Here is a 19,555-nt window from a genome sequence, read left to right as displayed (position 1 = left end):
GTAATATAAAATTACTATAAATATCATAAGGGATTTTCTTTTTGGGTGCGTTTAGCTAGGCAACACTTCTGTCTTCAAATCTGGCACCGCAGAGGTCTGTATAAGCAAATGAGGACAGTATTCCTTTATTATAGTCCCCAGAGTTAAGCACTACATGCAGCCGTGTTAGATTTCTGCGAGGCTCATGGCAGGTCTGTCCCACAGTTGATCCGTGTATGCACTCTCTCCACATGAGGCGTATGGCACCAGCGAGGCACGAAAATTTGTCTGCCGTGTAGATAATCTTTTTTGATCTCTATTCAATGGACACCTTTAGATTAACCACAGAATTCACCCTGGATTCCCACGCCTTCTGATTGGTTTGATGAAAAGAACGGAATTGGAAAAGGGGAGTGAGCTTTTTGGGTTTTAATACTGACAGCCTCACGCCGAAGTTTCCTTTTCATAAACGAAATTAAAGCATATGCAAGGAATAGGTACGCTTCAGCTGGATTTAAGTGAAGCATATGGCTCCAGCTGTGTCCGTGACACAGGATGTGAGTGTAGTTCCAAATCTGAGGCAGTCAATGAAATTCGGAAGGACTGCAAGCTTCCACTTTGACCCAAAGTTAATTCAAAAAAAATTCATCCCATGTTTTGTAAAATATTTACTTACTAGGAACTACTCTATATAAGACAGGTTTATTTTACTGTTTATCCGGAACTTATGTTTTGATGAATCTGCAAGGTGTTTGGGGTTTGGTTTCCTTTTTATTTCTAAGACAAATTGAATTGACTTTGACTTTTTTTTTGTATGTGTGTGTGATCTTTTTATTTTTTTGTCATCTGTTTCCAATGTTCGTTTCTTTAGAGAACATATATATGGCGGCAAAATTGTTGATACGCTCATGAAGTCTGGACCAAAAAATATCAGGATTTATGGATGTGACCTTCTACTTCATTCCTTCTTGTGGAGGGGAACACATCAGCCTCTGCAGAAAACCAAGATATTAAGAAATAGTAATTTGTGTAATGATAAATGAAATTATTTCCATGAGAGAAAAATACTTTCATAGTGCTCAGTTTGTCAGAAGGTCTTCTCTGAGAATTCAGCATCACCTTTTCTGCATAATTTTCCCTCCTCCTCTTCTCTCCCCCATTTTCCCACATGCAGGAGAAAAGAAAGGCTAACTTTTACCTAGTTCTGCCATTTTATGTCAGAAAAAAAGGGTAGGCTTCATTTTAAGTGCATAATGATTAATTCTGTTTCCAGTTGCTTAAACTTCTATTTCTGAAGTTTTTCTTCAGCAAATTACTTCAAATTCTTCAGATATCAATTCTAATGATCTCAACTTTTTTTTTTTTTTTTTTTTAAAAAAAAGAACAAAATACAAATCTTTCCTGCTTATGAGGAGGGGTTTGTGTATAAAATAGTAACAGGGTGTCTCCAGAGCAAATGCAAAATGCAAGATAGGGAAAAATTTTAGAAGGGACTTGGTTGCGAGTGAATATAATGAATGATTCACAGTAGAGCTCATTAAGAAACTCTGATTTTGAATGATTCATATTTCTATCATAACACAGCTTTACCAGTGCTGTTACAGACTTTGAAAAATTAAAAATAAGATCCATTCTTACTGTATTGACAAATTTCCCAGATGATACTGTGTAAAGCACTGCATGGCTGCAGGAAGGAAATAAACATGCATACGTGTAAATACCTTTTCATTTAAGATTCCAAAGTGTAGTGCTGAAAAACAGAAGCGTTTCCTCAAAATTGCTTATGTTGCTCTTATATTAATGCATTATAATATTATTTTAACTGTGTGTTTATTGTGACTTCTTTTAATGAACCTCATTTGGTAAAGGTGGTGTACGGAACTATAGAAAGAACAGCTTTGGATATTTTGGAGTTTTTTTCTATTAGTCTGTTTTCAGTCTCGGTACTTTATGAATTACTTCTTGAATTTTGCTTTGAAAGCAGAGCTGTTTTTTAATCAAAAGAGAGGTTTGTCAGAGATTGGAACGGACATGTTTCCTTTTCCAGCTCCTGTCCCACACCTTTTAGGCAGTATCTCTCTCCTCCAGATTGAAGAGCCGTATGTTCTCTGTTTTTAATTCAATTTGAAGTTGAAATAGCTTCAAAAAGTTATTCTGCAATATCCTTCGTATATCAATCTGTAACTAAGAGGTAGAGCAGTAAGATGAAGATGTTGATGTGAGTCAGCTTTGTGTCTGAGGAGAGACTTAAAGCAAGTTTTCTCCCTATAGTGAATGCTCTTGTCATCAAGCTGCAAAAGTAAATATAAGGATATCAACAACTGGTTTTCCTGTACTTTGCACGAAGCCTGATTGGTTGCTTGTTTCCTAAGAATTTTTCCATCCATGTTCCTTCACACGTGGGTACTGAGGCATTTTAAGGGCCATTTTGCTGCTTTGGGAGATGGCACTATTTTTGGCAAAGTGAAGAATTTTGGTGTTATGCAACTTTTGAATGTCTAGTTTAAGAGATTTATATTTAAACATATGTGTCATCATAGAGGACTTTGAGTTCATTGGTTTTTAGTTGAAGCTTTGAGCATCCAGGATGATCAAACTGTGAAGTACAGGGCTGAAAGCTTGGAAGGTGACCACCAAAATCATGACAAGCTGTAACGAAGGTGGATAACGTCATGCATGGATGCTATCAGAGAGCTATTAAAAAATTAAAATGTGATTTTTTAAAAAATGAGGCAGAACATTGTATGGCAATGAGGTATTTTGCGCCACAATTGTAATACGTGCACCAAAATTTGTGATTGAAGATTACTGCAGACCTAAGAGTTGCAGCACCAATTACAACTCCTTATCTAGAAGCTAACATCAGCCACTAGAGCGTGACTTTGCCTGGACGAAGCAAAGCAATTTGAAGCATGCTTAGTTTTTCTGCACAACCCGGACATATATATAGGAGTTAGGAAAGACCAGACTTGAGTTTTTAAAATCTGGAGGCTACCCTGTGAAACATGGAAACTGGTTTTGTTGGAGACAGAACACCAGATTTAAACAAATTTCAGTAGAGCTGGGAAAAGCTGAATCCTTCAGCCTGCTCCGAAGCACGAAGAAGCTAGATCTATCCAAGAGAAAATTGTCTAAATATAATAAAAATCTCTTTGTTCAAATACTTAACATTGAACAAAATTTTGCATGACAGATAATGAATATAGATTTTCCGAATTGGGAAGAATCAGTCATTTAACCTTCATGACAGCTGCTGCTGTGAGTCTCGACTCTCATCTTTGAGACAGAAAGTATTCCTGCTGGCCTCACTTCCTTTTCTATTTTGCTTGTGTGGATGTGATTACAATGAGCTGCAGTTACAAACAGTGAGCAGTTAGAAACAAAACATAATATTGTTTTTCGAAGCAGTCAGGTTATATGTTTAAAAAGCCCGGCTGCAGACAGACCACATTCAGGTCTCACAGAATCACACAGAATCACAAGGTTGGAAAGGACCCACTGGATCATTGAGTCCAACCATTCCTAACACTCCCTAAACCATGTCCCTCAGCACTTCACCCACCCATTCCTTAAACACCTCCAGGGAAGGCGACTCCACCCCCTCCCTGGGCAGCTGTTCCAGTGCCCGATGACTCTTTCTGTGAAGAATTTTTTTCTGATATCCAACCTGAACCTCCCCTGGTGCAGCTTGAGGCCATTCCCTCTTGTCCTGTCCCCTGTCCCTTGGGAGCAGAGCCCAGCTCCCTCCTCTCCACAACCTCCTTTCAGGCAGTTGTAGAGAGTCTCTAGGAGTTGAGGGTTGATTTAAGAGTTTGGGTACAGCTTTCCAAAATCTTTGATGTGATTCCCTGTTCTATTGAGTCTTAACAAGCATATTGCAAGTCAATACATGTTATAGCTTATATATTATATATTTAAACGTAGCTATGTTTAAATCACCTAACAAGCATTTAATTTCATTTTATTTTTCTAAATGTGGATGAGTAGAAGCATAGATTTTTACATTTTTTTTTGTTTAATTAGCTTAGCAATTTTATTGGGATATTTCTTGATACACATGATGATAATCATAACAGCAGGTTCTGAAATGGGTAAGCACGGGAACGCTAGATGGAAACATTTTAAAGGATGATCAGCAGAAACTGATCAAAAAGAAAAAAGAAGACAGAGTAGAAATCCTGATCCAACTCAAGTCAATGGGATCTTTGCTGCTGATGTCAGTGGAGATAAGATTTTACTTCAGTTATGACACTGCAGGAACAAAGTAGCTTGAAACTGCTGAAGAGAACATGCTGGGAGTGAGAATACGATTATGTTGGGGGGATAAGTCCCAAAGGTGAGGTTTGGGGTTTGGTAGGTGCGTTTCTTAATCAAGGCAAGAAAAAAGTCCTCCTTGAACAAACTCTCCAAAAGCTTTAGTGAGACAGTAGAGTTTTCACATAGTATAAGACCTTAAGAAGCAGTAGTCCACTTTATTTACATGGGTACTTTTTTGCATGCTGATAGCGAGTGCTCCAGCCTTTGCAGCTGTTCCTCTTAGTGGATTGCTGTCTGTCGCATACTTAAAGGTCTCCCAGTTTCCCGATACTTGCAAAGTTGATTCAGCAGATTTTCTGTGACAATCTTACACATTTATTAGGTGCAGGTTAAAAGAAAAAGAAGACAGTAAGACTTCCAAGGAGATTTGGCAACTTCAGTATCTTCAGATTATGCTTGTAGCTGAACAGCTTCTCTTGGAAATATGGGAAACCTTTCCACCTATCAGAGCTGCAGACAGCTCTACCAAAATAGCAGAACAATTCGTCACGGCATCAGGAAAATAAGGCAAGACCTTCATCAGTGGAGAGCTGATAAAAGATTGGTAACCTTTGAAAAAATGTCAGTTAGTCCTTATTTCTCTACTGGCAGGTTACCCATCGCCCAGACGTTGAGAGGAAGATATCTGACAGCAGCTAGGGGTTTAAATAACTTTATGTCTTCATGTTTATGTTTAACCTGCAATTTCTATTAAAGAATAATGATAAAATTCCTTAAAACACACCGTCTCACCCTTCTGGTTTTGTGTTGATCTCACTCTTCTTTGTCCTCTTGTTTTCTTTTAGATTATTTTTTCCATCCATTTTAGCTAACGTAGTAACATATGCTACTTACATAATGGTATTTAACACTTCTCTCTTGGATTTAGTGGTTTTCCATAAATAGGCCATACATGTACTTAAGAGAAAAGTGATGAATGTTTTGACCCGTGTAGAAGCAATCCAGACAGCTTACTCACATTTTACGTTTATTTGGGTTCGGAACTGCTGCTGATGTGATTCTGTCTGTATGAAACCCAGACGTTTGCCGCGACATTTTGAACTTTCATGAGGCATTTTTTTTTTTTTTGTGACAAGAACATCTTTGTTCATAAATATTTGGGAGATGTCAGCAGACATGTTAGAAAAAAAAGACAAGGAGTGACATGCACTTTTCAAGCTGCCTTTGTGATCCCAAACGCGTCAAAGGCATCAAAATGTCTTCAGTTGACTTCCTTAGACTGGGAGTCAGCCCTGCTCTTCCTTCACAGTGCAGTTGTGGTTTTCTTTTCTTTTCTTTTCTTTTTTTTTTTTTTTGCTTTCTTTTAAACAGGTGGAAGTGAAAAGGAATAAAAAGACCTGTCTGTTATCATCACTGCGTTAACAGATTAAAAGCTACTGTCTAACTCAGAATGGCCTGATACTGCGGGAGAGCTCTAATAGCTGGTTAGATCAATCAGCGTCTCAGCAGAGTCTTGACAAGTTTCTGATTTAATGGGCTGAACCTGTTTCCAGCTGCTTAGTCTTAAGTGTTTCTAAGGTTTGACAAGACCAAAGTCAGCCTGAATTGCCGTAGCACAAGCTGGGAGTTTCTTCGTGATTACCGCAAAAGCGGTCCGGCATTGTCTTTCCCACAGAAGTGTCATCTTTTCAACTGTTTTTCTCGTTTGTTACTTGACTAGTTCAGGAGAGTACACCCAAAAAAAGACAGAGTTATCAGAGGCTGCCTGTGGCGGTAAAGTAAACGGAAATGAAGCTACTAAGTACCAATTAATGTCCCAGTGTTTAAGTTTAATGTTACGCTTGATTTCTGCTTATTCATCACAGAATCACAGAATCACAAGGTTGGAAAGGACCCATTGGATCATCGAGTCCAACCATTCCTAACACTCCCTAAACCATGTCCCTCAGCACTTCATCCACCCGTTCCTTAAACACCTCCAGGGAAGGTGACTCGACCCCCTCCCTGGGCAGCTGTTCCAGTGCCCGATGACTCTTTCTGTGAAGAATTTTTTTCTGATATCCCACCTGAACCTCCCCTGATGGAGCTTCAGGCCATTCCCTCTTGCCCTGTCCCCTGTCACTTGGGAGAAGAGCCCAGCTCCCTCCTCTCCACAACCTCCTTTCAGGTAGTTGTAGAGAGTAATAAGGTCTCCCCTCAGCCTCCTCTTCTCCAGGCTAAACAACCCCAGCTCTCTCAGCCGCTCCTCGTCAGACTTGTTCTCCAGCCCCTCACCAGCTTCGTTGCTCTTCTCTGGACACCCTCCAGAGCCTCAACATCCTTCTTGTGGTGAGGGGCCCAGAACTGAAGACAGTACTCGAGGTGCGGTCTCACCAGTGCCGAGTACAGAGGGAGAATCACCTCCCCGGACCTGCTGGTGACCCCATTTCTGATCCAAGCCAAGATGCCGTTGGCCTTCTTGGCCCCCTGGGCACACTGCTGGCTCATGTTCAGTCGGCTGTCAACCATCACCCCCAGGTCCTTCTCTTCCGTGCAGCTCTCCAGCCATTCTTCCCCCAGTCTGTAGCGCTGCATAGGGTTGTTATGCCCCAAGAGCAGGACCCGGCATTTGGCCTTGTTGAACCTCATCCCATTGGTCTCGGCCCAGCAGTCCAGCCTGTTCAGATCCCTTTGGAGCCTCCCTACCCTCCAGCAGATCCACACTTCCTCCCAGCTTAGTGTCATCTGCAAACTTGCTAAGGGTGCACTCGATGCCTTCACCCAGGTCATTGATAAAGACATTGAACAGAGCTGGACCCAGTACTGAGCCCTGAGGAACTCCACTTGTGACTGGCCTCCAGCTGGAGTTAACTCCATTGAGCACCACTCTCTGGGCCATCCAACCAGTGTTCAACCCAGGAGAGTGTGCGCCTGTCCAGGCCAGAGGCTGACAGTTTCTGCAGCAGAATGCTGTGAGAAACTGTGTCAAAGGCTTTACTGAAGCCCAAGAAGACTCCATCCACAGCCTTTCCCCATCCAGTAATCGAGTGATCACTTTTGAAGATGACCGTTTTAGATTAAATGTGTGATAACTGTGAGCAGGTTTTACCACTGACATGAGAACATCATCAAATATTGTTCCGAAAGAAAGCGGTACTGAGCATGACAATAACGCAGGTGAAACCGGAAGAGAGTGACTGCTGTTTGATAACGAATCTGGAATATTGCTTTGCGAAGGCACTGCAGTATTGTCAGCTGAGAAATGTATTTATGTCTTCCTTGAGATGAATGGTAAACCTCCCACTCGGTTCGGCTTGGGAAGGAATCGAGCTGTGCTGTTTTTCCACGAATGTCATCATTCAGCTGTTTTTTGATTTAGATTAACGTAGTCTCAGGACTTATATCTGCTGGTTGGTGAGAAATGGATAGCGGTGTTTCACAGGATGAGGATTGCCTGGTAAGCAGCACATTGCAGCTGCAGCGCCGCGTGCCTGCTAGCACGTCTGTTATTAGAGAAAGAGATAAAAAGTGATGAATAATACCTCTGTATGTGTCACTTCAGCCAAGGATTCTCCTACCTCGGGGGAATACACAGCTTTTCTAAATGGCATTTTTACTGCTGCTGTGTGAGGCTGGATGAGATCCAGGAAATAAACCTGTTTATAGCCGAGGTTTACCACAATTAAATGCTAGCTTTTATCTTCAAGTGGCTCACTGTGTCTCTCGTGCGAGGTTTCATTGATTAAGAGTGGTGGGCTTTAAATATTTAAAGAAATGTTTTTGTAATGATTGGAGTTTAATAATTCAAAATATTTACAAAAAAATAAAAAACACCTGTCAAACTGAAGATTAATGACAAAAAGAGTACGTTATGGGATTCGGTTGGTAATGACTGGATTTTGCTTTATGTGAAACTTGTCGCTGAAAGGAAACCTTTGTTTCTTTTTCGTTACTTCCTGAGCTTTTGTTTTTCTGAGCTGTTCACAGTACAGTATTTTCCTGTCAGGTTTCAGAGCTCAGGTACGGAGCGAATGGGCAGTTTAGGGGAACTGCAGTTGAGTGCTGAAGTGTGCGACGCCCGAGCTGTCCTTCACCGCCCGGCTGGAAGGAGACCTTTGTAGTGGCTGATGAGGACTGACAGTAAGCAAGAAGGCTTTGCTCCGGCTGTTGGCGTGGGTGGCGTATGTCCTCCCTGTAATGTCCGTTGCAGTTGGCTCTGCCGAGGATGGTCTTAATAACAAAGTGAAAAATACAGTGATGAGAGTGACTTTTCTCAGGCCTCCTGGTGACTTGAGTGCAACACATTAGAGCTGCAGTGACGGAAGAAAGTGAGAACCTTTAACCTTTGCTGTGTTCATTTTACTGTTTGGTCTTTAGGACTGTAATAACTTTGAAAGCAGGTCAAAAAGGCAATGAGTGGATTTCTTTCCCCTTCCTCAGAACAAAGCAATTTTAAAGCCTCCAGTATTCATTTGCCTTGGATGTACAAATAAGACATTGCAATTCTTAATTCTTAAGAAATTGCTTTTCCCATTTTGATGCAGATGTAGTAATTTGCTACCTGGTGGTGGTAGCCACAAAGTCTCCTGCCTTTGCTCATTCACGCTTGAATCCCAGGCAATGGTTGTGTCTAATGACACAGAGGAGCGCTTGGTTACTGTAAGCCAGCGTGTGTAATCTTGTGGGAGTCATAAGAATACAGGCGTGTACCAGAATTAATGACCACAGCTTTTCAAAAATCATAAGTGAGGTTGCGAAAAAACAAGACAAAACCAATCCATCTTCCTATGATTCTGACATAGAAACGATGGGGCTATCAGGGCAGCAATACACACCCCACCTCCCTTTTAGATCGTGTCTATTTTACTTACACATTTTTAACTTGAGCAGTTGCTCCTTCAACTTTCCCTGTACAGTTGTGAAGGAGAGTTTTTTGGTTTTCTCAGAAGATGAAATTAGGTTGCAATTCGCATGCTTTGCCGTGCTTGAGCAGTTGAGCCCATACAGAAGGTACAAAGTATTCTCTAGCTCTTAGTCACAGTAAAGCCATAAGTATTGGCAATAATTTAATTAAATAAGTTATTATTAAGTTAAATAACTTAATTTTTAAATTAAGTGTGCACCGTTTGACTGATAACTGCAGCTTTAAAATCAGAACCAAGTGAAATATTCGGAGTAGGAAATCCAAGAGCGCTGAGCGAACAAGATAAAAACATTTGAACAGGTCCTTGAAGTGTGCTACCAAATAAGATGGCTTTAATGAATATTTCATCTAGGGGACCTTACTAATTAAGGTCCATATCTCCTAATAAACTTGAAAAACTACTGTTGTGCTTTTTGAAATGTAACCGTATGTCACCTTTGTTAAATGATCTACGTATAGATTGGCTTCTGTGTTTGCTGGCAAGAGTAAAGGAGGATAAATGGATAAAGACTCTATTAACTTTTCACTGTGTTGTTCAAGAGTTAAAAGAGTGGTTTTGGAACTCTTTAAGTGAAACTGGTGTTTATTTCAGGAACTTAACTGAGTTGGATTTGTGTGTTTGCTTTCAGTCATACCAAGATTTCTGTAATTATCACCACATAGGGATGAAATTTTATAAGGATGTGGCTATTATATTTGGGCAAAATGTAGAAAAAACGTAAAGCATTGCATTGCATTTGCATTTTTATAGGAAAACTGTTTTCTGTCTGAAGTACAGAAATGGTCATGTTCAAAATTCAAAGAGGGCCATTAAAGAAATGTATTATAAATATTTATGTAAGCATTTATTGGTATTTAACTGAGTTGCTAGCCTTAGAATACGTGTTGCGGCTTTAGTGCCCTTCTATGAACTCCGTGCAAAGCCGATGCATCATATTACATATTACCTGGTGCTCTGTAGTGGCTTGCATGATACTGAGGCTTTCTTCTCGCCTCCTGGATGGGACAAGTATGTCTCTCTCTTGAACCATGTATTTCACGGTCATTTTTTGTTCTTTAACATATATTGCAGACTGGAAAAAATAGCAGTGCCAGGTCTCTTTTTATTACACAGAGCTCTGTGGTCATGAGTTAAATCAAGTTTGCAATTGTTTTTATTCATCTTGTTGCTGTGATGGTTATCATTCTTGGTGGCACTGTCATTCTTAGCAGTTCTAAACGGGCGCTGTTGCTGCGTTGCTCTGGGTGCAGAACAGAAAAAATCCTCTGAAAGGGTGTATAAAGGATGTGAGAAAGACAACAGTGGCTTCAGGAAAGAGAAGAGTACAGATGAAACGTGGAACAGACCTGTTTGGAGTGCTCGCTATGCTCTCTGGCAGTCAAGGAGGTTTTAGGTTGTTATAGACATGGGTGGAACTTTGAAAAAGACACTTTGCAGATATATATAGTGAACATCTTGTAAGAGAATGAATAAGGAGATTCCTGAGAGTGTCTTAGTTCTTGCTTTGCATTCCTGCTCAGTCATGGGTACTACAGGAAACTGAAGCAATTACTTCAGTTGTGGAAAGCGAGTTGCTTGCAGATTGGTGAACTAATTCCCTAAAGAAAATGTGACCCACTGTGAGGCTCAGGTTTGGGAACTGGTTAAAATGATACCCTTGAGGGTCCACCAGCACAGATAGCTAACCTGAGGCTTGAGAGCAGCTATAGGGGTTATGGCAACCTTGAGGCTGAAGTGGCTGCCACCGATGGTCTCTGTTGCACTGTTACTCTCTCCAGGGAGCAAAATCCCACCTACATTAGGCTATTTTTCCTCCACGCAGTGAGTGGTGGCAGCAGGTTTTAGCCCTAAGCCATATCCTTATGACCTCCCAGTTACAAGGTGTCTGTGTCATGTGAAGGTTAGATTATTTCTCTGAACTTCTTTCCTTTGAAGGAGAAAATTATTATATACCACCAGAATATTAAAATTATGACCAAAAAAGGCACATCAGTAAATTATGCTTAATGTCTACCTTAACACAGAAAGGAAATTTAGCTGTGATTAAGTAAAGATCTTCTGCCTAGGGGAGCGGGTGGTGGATGTAATTTTTCTGGATTTTAAGTAAGGCTTCTTATGCTGTGGCTTGCAGCATCCTTCTAGACAAGTTGTCCAGCAGTGGGATAAGCAGGTACACACCGTGCTGGGTGAAGAACTGGCTGAAGGACAGGGCTCAGTGGGTTGTAGTGCATGGGGCTACATCTGGTGACCAGTCAGGGGTGGTGTTCCTTGGGGTTTAATTCTCGGGCCAGTTCTCTTCCATATATTTATCAGTAATCTGGAATATGAGTCAGCAACGTCCCCTGTCAGCCAAGGGGGAAAACTGCGTACGGAGGTCATCGGGTGGCATAGCCAGCCAGTTAAAGGAGGGGATTACGCTGCTGTGTTCATAGAATCACTAGGTTGGAAGTTTAAGGAACAGGTGGATGAAGTGCTGAGGGACATGGTTTAGGGAGTGTTAGGAATGGTTGGACTCGATGATCCAGTGGGTCCCTTCCAACCTTGTGATTCTGTGATCAAGTCCAACCACTCCTAACACTCCCAGCGGTGATACAGCCTCGACCTGAGTACTTTGTGCATTTCTGGGCCCCACAATTTTAAGGAGAATGCAGAACGTCCTTGAACACATTCAGAGGAGGACATCAAAGGTGGTGGAAGGGCTGGAAGGCATGTGCTGCCAGAAACATCCGACTCTGTGTAGGTTGGAGAAAAGGAGGATGACGAGTGACCTCATAGCTCTTTACTGCATCCTGAGAAGGGGAAGAGGAGAGGGAGATGCTGATCTCTTCCCTCTGTTTTCCACTGACAGCACGCATGGGAACAGGTATAAGTTGCAACAGGGGAGGTTCAGACTTGTAATTGAGTTTTTTTAACTTCCTTGTAGCTGCTTTTAAAAAGGAAATAACTGTAGAATACAAGAGTGGTTGTATGACCAATTAATCAGATTTTTTTTCTGACAACACGGAAGTATAATAGAAGTTTTCATAATGAAGAAATTGTTTTCTTTTTCTTTTCAGGTACCATGATCAACAGGACGTTACTAGCAACTTCCTTGGAGCCATGTGGTTGATTTCAATAACTTTTCTATCCATTGGGTATGGTGATATGGTACCTAATACCTACTGTGGCAAAGGAGTCTGTTTACTTACTGGAATCATGGTGAGTGTTTCTGGATGTTTTTATAGGATGTGAGAATCAGTTTGTTGTAATTAATGCCTGAACTGTGGTAGTCATAAAGAAATATTTATTTGCTGGTTTGTGTAGTATATATGCACACTTACACCATTCCCATGGTCTTTCATTGCTGATAACAATGGAATGTTTTCTTCTTCTCTTGGTAAAATTTAGCAGCTGTGTAATAAAATACAGGGGGGAAAAATGCAGCTTCCAAATCCGAGTAGAGTCTTTCATTAAATGTTATAGTATCTTATCATCCCAGTTATCTTCTGACATGTGTAATTGGACGCATACTATTATTGAATCTACAGTTCTGACTTCTGTTTCTTAAAATTAAAATACTCATAAGCAGTGAAACACGATAGCTTAACCTAAAGCATTTTGCTTGAGCTTAGTTTCTACATTATTTCTTCTAAGTCTAATGAGGCACTATCTATTGCTTTCCGTTGCTTTAAGTGTATTTATGTAACATAATTTTCACTGTAAGAATTTTTGTTACCGCTGGTACAATGCAGCAGTTTTTACTCCATGCATATTCAGTATATATTTATGAACTGTACTTAATGTCTGTTTTTAATTGTTCTGTATGACACAATTTAGTCACAGTTAGGGAGTAAGGCAGTGCATTATGATGTCTGGAAATTTACGCGTATCTGCAGTAAATTAGAAATAAAAATGCCCCCAGAATCTGCTACTTTTATTTGTATCAACTCCTTTGTGAGCGTATCAACGAGAAGGGCAGTATGAGCATCACAGGTATTGCATATAACAGTGAGATATGTACTTGTTTCTGAATTTTTGCTATTGATCACGAGTAATGCATCTACCTTCTGTGAAAATGGGTATATTTGGATTATGTCTGAAAACAAATGGTATCAGGTAATTGCCCTTCAGAACAGGTGGTTAGGGGTTTTGGTAAAATTTTTATTTATAAGAGTGTATTTTGTGTCCAAAGAGTAAAATAGATGAATGCATTTTTGTAAAGTTTAAGACTTTTTCCAAATGGTTTGGTTTTGGTTTTTTTTTTTCCCCTAAACATCTATAGGTTTCAGGTAATTGGCCTTTATTGAGAAAGGTTTCCAGCATGTTTTCCCAGGGTTGACAAATGCGCCTTTCCTCAAATACAGAGTGTGCAGTGTGGTTGGAAGGTACAGGCTGAGGGCAGAGGAATGACTCGGAAGGCATTTTTAAAGGCTGTGGGCTAAGCTCAAATCTGCCATCTTCTGGGGCATTTGCCTTTTCTCCTCTTCCGCAGCTGAGAATAAAACATGGTCATAAGTTCATTAGGAAAAAAGGACGAGCAATGTATATTGCCACTGGGATGTTCAGAATGGGGACAGAACGCTGTTATAAAGCTTTCCTTCTTCCCCGGCACTGTTTAGAAATAAGAAGCCACTACTTGAAGATACAGATATCACATTATTTTGTATGCTGAAATTGTGCAGTACTTTCTGGCAATTCATTGTGAAAAAAGCTTACAATTACAGAAATATAGGACCTTCACAGCCCTGCAGAAATGCAATGAGAATTGTAGCGTCGATGTAATTTGTCTGTGGGTTTCACACGCTATTGCATTTGTGCTAGCGCAAATCACAGCATCATCTCTACTGTTATTTGGAGTAGCTATGGATAGGCTCATGATTTTATTTTATTATTTTACAAGGTAAAAATAAAATCCGAGAAAAAGGACTCCAGGTTATTGTAAATGTTATTCTGTACAACTGTGAATGAACTGCATATAGTCTTTACATAGGATTATAAGATGTATTTGTCATTTTGCTTATGACAGCACCATTTGGATTCAGATGTAAAATTATTTATGGCAGTTGCTTCCATTGCTTTGGTGAAAAACTAAAGTACTGACTAATAGATACCGTTTGCACACATGGCATTTATTTTTCACAACTGAAACAAGATTCTCCTGGGTTAGACTTTGTAAAATGTATGGATGATACCTCTGTGTCTTTGATGTTTTTTTATGATTAAAAATACTCAGCTTTTTGGAAGCACAGAGGCTCCAATCATAATCTCATGATAATGAGTTTGGGATAAATACCTCAGAAAGCATTCTTAAGCAAAAACTGAGCCAGGTAGCTCGTGAGTGATCATAGGTAAGACAATACTGAAAGCCTGACCCCTAATTACATTTTTAAGGACATCTGCAATGTGGTTTTGGCAAACATCATCGTTGAGGAAAAAAAAATACGGAGCACTGAGAGGAAGTCAAATATTTAACTTGCTCTTTAATTTCTTTTTTTTTTTTGTCATTATGGATCTGAAAGTTACAAAGAATGAAACAGAGAACATGATGCTGAACTATTGTCCAGCCTAACCTCCAATGCTAAAGAGCTTACAGGTCTTGAATATAATTCTTTAAAACCAGTTACTCTTCTGAAACTGTAGACTAATTAATGTTTGTTATGGAAAAGACCTTAAAATAACAGATTGATTTATTTATTTTTTTAGTAGGAGTGTTTGGTAGTCTGTTTGAAACATACACCAGGATAATTATTGAATGAATGAAGCAGTATGGAATTTTAAGAGGAAAAAATGTAATTCGCTAGCGTGTGGAGCAGCAAATACATTGTTAGATTAGTGTGATCAGTGCCAAATGCCACTGAGATTTTTGCTTTTGTTAAAAAGAGTGGAAGGAAGAATAAGCAGAAATACTTGCGAATGCAAGGGTAGGTATGCAGACCACTAAAGAGTTAATATTGGCTTTGCAAAACTGGTGGCCAATGGAGGGCTCCTTCAGTGTCTCGACCCCATTGAAGGGAGAGCCCAAGTGTTCTGGCTTTCCTCCCACTTCTGCCTCAGGAATTGCTTTTTGTGCGATGGAAATTGGACTGCTCAGGCTGAACCCTGCGCACGCTCCAGCCTGGGAAGTAGACTCTATGCAGGCTCCAACGGAACAAAGTTGTGCTGGCTCTTAAAATTGCAGTTAGTGCTATCTTGATGCACTGATTCAAGCGACATCTTCTAAATTCTGCAAATGCACACTGCTGGAAAAGAGGAAAATCTTCAGTTATATTCAAATTTTACCAAAAGGAAAAAAGCCTGGAAAATCGTTAGGAGAAAGCAAGCAATGAAAACTGATTAGTGTATTAGAAAACAAAACAAAAAAACAACGAAACACAAAAAAACTGTGAACAAAGAAGGCAGACACTGAAAAAAATATGTGCTAATGTATGTTTAATCTTGCAAAGCACTTAAATATGTGGCACTTAAATTATTCACACAGTGCGATGCAGAGTTGGTGGCATGGGTTAATGCAGAGATGCTTTATGGAAGGCAAGGTTCAGACTGGACATTAGGAAAAAATTTCTCATCAAAAGGTTCATTGGGCCCTGTCAGAGGCTGCCCAGGGAATGCGTGGAGTCCCCATCCCTGGAGGAGTTTAAAAGACGGTAGATGAGGTGCTCAGGGATGTGGTTTAGTGGCAGACAGAAATGGTTGGACTCGATGATCCAAGAGGTCTTTTCCAACCTGGTGACTCTATGATTTTATGATTCTATGAACTGGGTACGTCAGCCCCATTACATATCAGTGGTTTTCCAATGAGGTTTCACTGGGCAGCAAATTTCGCTATGGGCCAAGTGGGCTATAAATCAAATAGTACATCTGTCTTCTTCCCTCTGTATACATTAGGTGGGTCTGCAAGAGTGTGATGGATAGACAGAAATATGAGTGCTGACACTGTTACCAGAACAGGTTATGGAGGAGGTGGGGACACCTATTCCACCTTCACCTTGTCGTGCAGCTCACTGGAGTTCTGTCTGCCCACTGAAGATGCCCTACGTGGTAGTCAAGGCACTCCCAGGCAGATCTTTCACGTCCTGATGAGCCGGGTGAGCTCAGCTACAGGTGGAACATTCTCATTGTGCTGGTGCTTTGTATAGGCGGCACTTCCACCTCCTTAATGGTTTTTTTTTGGAGTTATGGCCTTGGATTGGTTTGACAAGTTTTCCTTTATGAGCAGTATAATGAAATTATCAAGAATTTTTAAAAGGGAGGTAGAAATTGATAGAAATAAAAGGAGGGGGCAAGTCCAAGAAGGTACAAGAAGTTGCGTAATTATTGACTGAGAGACAGATAATTTACAGATCTTGATAAGCTTTTGCACCTCACCAAGACGAGATAATGGCGATCCATTCTTTTCACTCCAAATATAAGGCTCTGTTGCAGGGTTTGAGAAGGACTCTTTTCTTTTTTGCACCCAGCATCATGTGGTGAGCTGGTGCATTTACCAAAATCTAAGGATGCAGAATCTCCCTGGTGAGCCAACTGCCAACAGTTAGAAGCAGACATATCGAAGTAGTAGGTCAAGCCTATCTTAATATAATACATATAATACATCTATAATAAAATATGTAAGTTGCAGTTCTCGCAGGATGCACAGGGTGGTTGGCTATAGTGTGGATAAAGATTGGTTTAAATGAAATAGCTCTTATTTTGGCGTGTGCGCTTCGCTAATGCTGAAAATGTAGCTTAAATGCTTCTGCTACTGAAACGAACTCCAAAGAAATTGCTAAGCCTGTGAAAGAGCTGAGTAAATTATGAAAGCCTTCTTAGATTTATGTCATAGAGGTGGACAAGAATATATTGGGGGGGGATTTTGAAAATTTTGAAGTGGCATCTTTTAAACATAGGATTTGAACACCACTTCTGTAGATAAGAATTCTTACTAGAATAGGCACAGTGGAGTAAATGTGTACAATATGGCCTTAGGGATACCTGGTTTTTATTAGTTCTAAATCATAACTCAGTAATAAATCAGACCTAATTCTAAACCTTCTCGTGCTGCAGCTTTTAACGTCCTTGTGGAAGTCTACATTTAGTAAAAAAAGAATCGCAATTCTTTTCCTGTGCGTGATGAAAAAAGTGACAAGGTTGAGGTATCCCACTCTTCAACTAAAGTTAAATTGTAGTGTTTGTGCATACAATTTTGTGTCAGACTTGGCTTGGTCTTACCAGCAAATCCAGAGAGCTGTCTACAAGAGGAACGTGACATCCAGAGCAGTGTAGTTTTTAACCATATGATTTTTGTTGGTAGCAAAATTTGAACTGTAACATCTTTGAAATGTAATAGTTCCTGGATTGTAAGAAAAAGAGAAAAATAGTATATTCTAACTGCGTGGATAACATTGCTGCAGGTCTTCTGAAGTGGTTCCTGCAAAAGAGTAAAAGAAGTTAAACATCAGATTTGAGCAGTGAAATATGAAAACTGTTATACAGAACTTTCTATGCTTAATGTGCAAAAAGTTCGTAAATTATTTTGCATAATAATGCTTAAAACATTGTGGGATTTTAATGGAATTTTTTGTTTACATTTGATTCTGTAAAGAGTTGTGGACACACAATTGTTTATGAAGGACAAATGTATTCTGAATTACACTCAAAGAGCTGCAAAGGTATGTTTGAGACTAATAGACTGCTTTGTGGGTAGATAGGTATGGTTGAACTGATAGAAGCAACTCAGTTTTCTGTGACAGCAGTAGAAGAATAATAGGTAGCACTGCTGTTTAAAGGTTTTAAAGGTTTACATAGAATATTTTGCACATTGATTAAGAAACTATAATATTTTTATAATTTCTAGTATCTGACAGTAAAAGGTGAGACTAATATGGTGAGTAGTTTTGTGGATGAGAAATATAGTAAAAGAGTTGCAAAAATCTGGAACGCAGATCAGTTTTTACTTCCCTGAGAGTACGGGAAAATATGAAATGCCTCGTGAGCTTTTGTCTCGGATATCTGGTAGGATTTAATTCAGTTAGTTCTGAGAATTCAATACTAAATATAAGTGGCGTGACAGTTCAGAACAGGTTTTGTTTATTCTTTCTAACTTAATACAGCCTAACTGGACAGTGTATCAAGCAAAAATGTGAAATGACGAAGACAGTTAATGATGTTTGAATTCATCAACATTCATCAACAATAGCTAGGGTTGAAGCTATTAAAAGTTGGGCTGCTCAGAAATTCTTCAGCTCCTCTACTATTGTTCCAGCAGACCAGACTGCCAAACTGGAACCTTTTGTAAAGAACAAACCTAGTTTGGGGTTATTTTCTGGCTGTAGCTCATTTGGATTAAATTTCTTAAGTGAAGTGAAGAAAAATAAATGATCAAAGTAGAGTTGAGAACTCCAGAGAGTGATCCCAGAAGTGAATCCCTGGGTTAGGTCAGTGATCGGAAATGTGACAGGGCAGCAGAGGCTCTCCCTCCATTTGAGTAAGGAAAACCTCCTGGAAGATGTAATCGTCTTTTAGAATTAGAAAAATTAAGGAAAAGGCCTACCTCAGAAATTCTTCAGTTTGTACCAGTAGAGCAGGGAACTGTCAGAGGATGGGGGAACTGTTTCCCACTTAGGACTTAGGGATGTATTTCAGCAAGTCAAAAGGCAGTCAGTAGCTGTCCAGAATGAACAGAAGTTGTCACATGGTGACTTTGTTTACATCGATGTGACTGGAACTGACGACTCTTGCAGAAAACCAACTTTGTTTTGAAAAAATGCAATTTGGTTTGGTTTCATCTGCAGTAACTTGACTTGATACAGCGATTTTAATATATTTTTACGTATATTCTCATGCTACTTTTGTATTTAAGACAGAGTTGTTGGACAAGAACATCATCACTACCTGTGATCCTGAATTATTAAAGTAATGTTACCCATCCGTGTTGTAGGCTCTTGAGTCTGGTTGTTTAGTGAAATCGGATTTAACCTCCTTGCTCAGCAAAAAGTTTTTTTGCACATTGGCAGAAACTGTCTTGATCTCCATTTTTTGAGCCATTAAAGGTTTGTCAGGAGCCCAGCCATCAGGATGCAATCAATCCTTGGTCTTCTCTGAGTTAACACCGCTATAATTTATAGGTTCCCCTGTAGAAAAGAGAATCGTGTTCATTTTCTGTGCTGTCTCAGAAGCCTTCCCCAGTACCCAGCCTGCATAACTCAGGAAAAGGAGTTTACTTCACCCCTGCTACCACTACCCAATACTTAATTTTAGAGTATTAAATCAATTTCGTATTAGTATATGACATGTAATCCTCTTCGTAATTTCTCTTTTTGCAGCTTTGCTAAAAATATCACAAACTAATTATAAGTAAAAGGATCCAATCATCTGCTGATGTATAGGTTAGAAGTCTAAATATTGCAGTAAAATTCTGTCTGTGGTGCAGGCAGACTCCACTGGAGACGATAGTCGCT

The 19,555-nt window shown here is 39.9% G+C and overlaps 1 protein-coding gene across 2 annotated transcripts in view; it reads left to right on the top strand.

Moving 5' to 3' along the window:
* Positions 1 to 19,555, top strand: part of KCNN2 (potassium calcium-activated channel subfamily N member 2) — a 123,912-nt gene that overhangs the window by 86,098 nt on the left and 18,259 nt on the right. For both annotated transcript variants that reach the window (XM_054054709.1, XM_054054710.1), the window contains one exon: positions 12,197 to 12,338. In XM_054054709.1, the coding sequence (XP_053910684.1) occupies positions 12,197 to 12,338 (142 nt within the window). The remainder of the gene's footprint in view (positions 1 to 12,196; positions 12,339 to 19,555) is intronic.

Source organism: Cuculus canorus, chromosome Z (genome assembly GCF_017976375.1).
Source record: "Cuculus canorus isolate bCucCan1 chromosome Z, bCucCan1.pri, whole genome shotgun sequence".
Taxonomy (NCBI): Eukaryota; Metazoa; Chordata; class Aves; order Cuculiformes; family Cuculidae; genus Cuculus; species Cuculus canorus.
The sequence above is the reverse complement of the archived record's forward strand: the minus strand, read 5'-3'. Positions and strand labels throughout refer to the sequence as shown.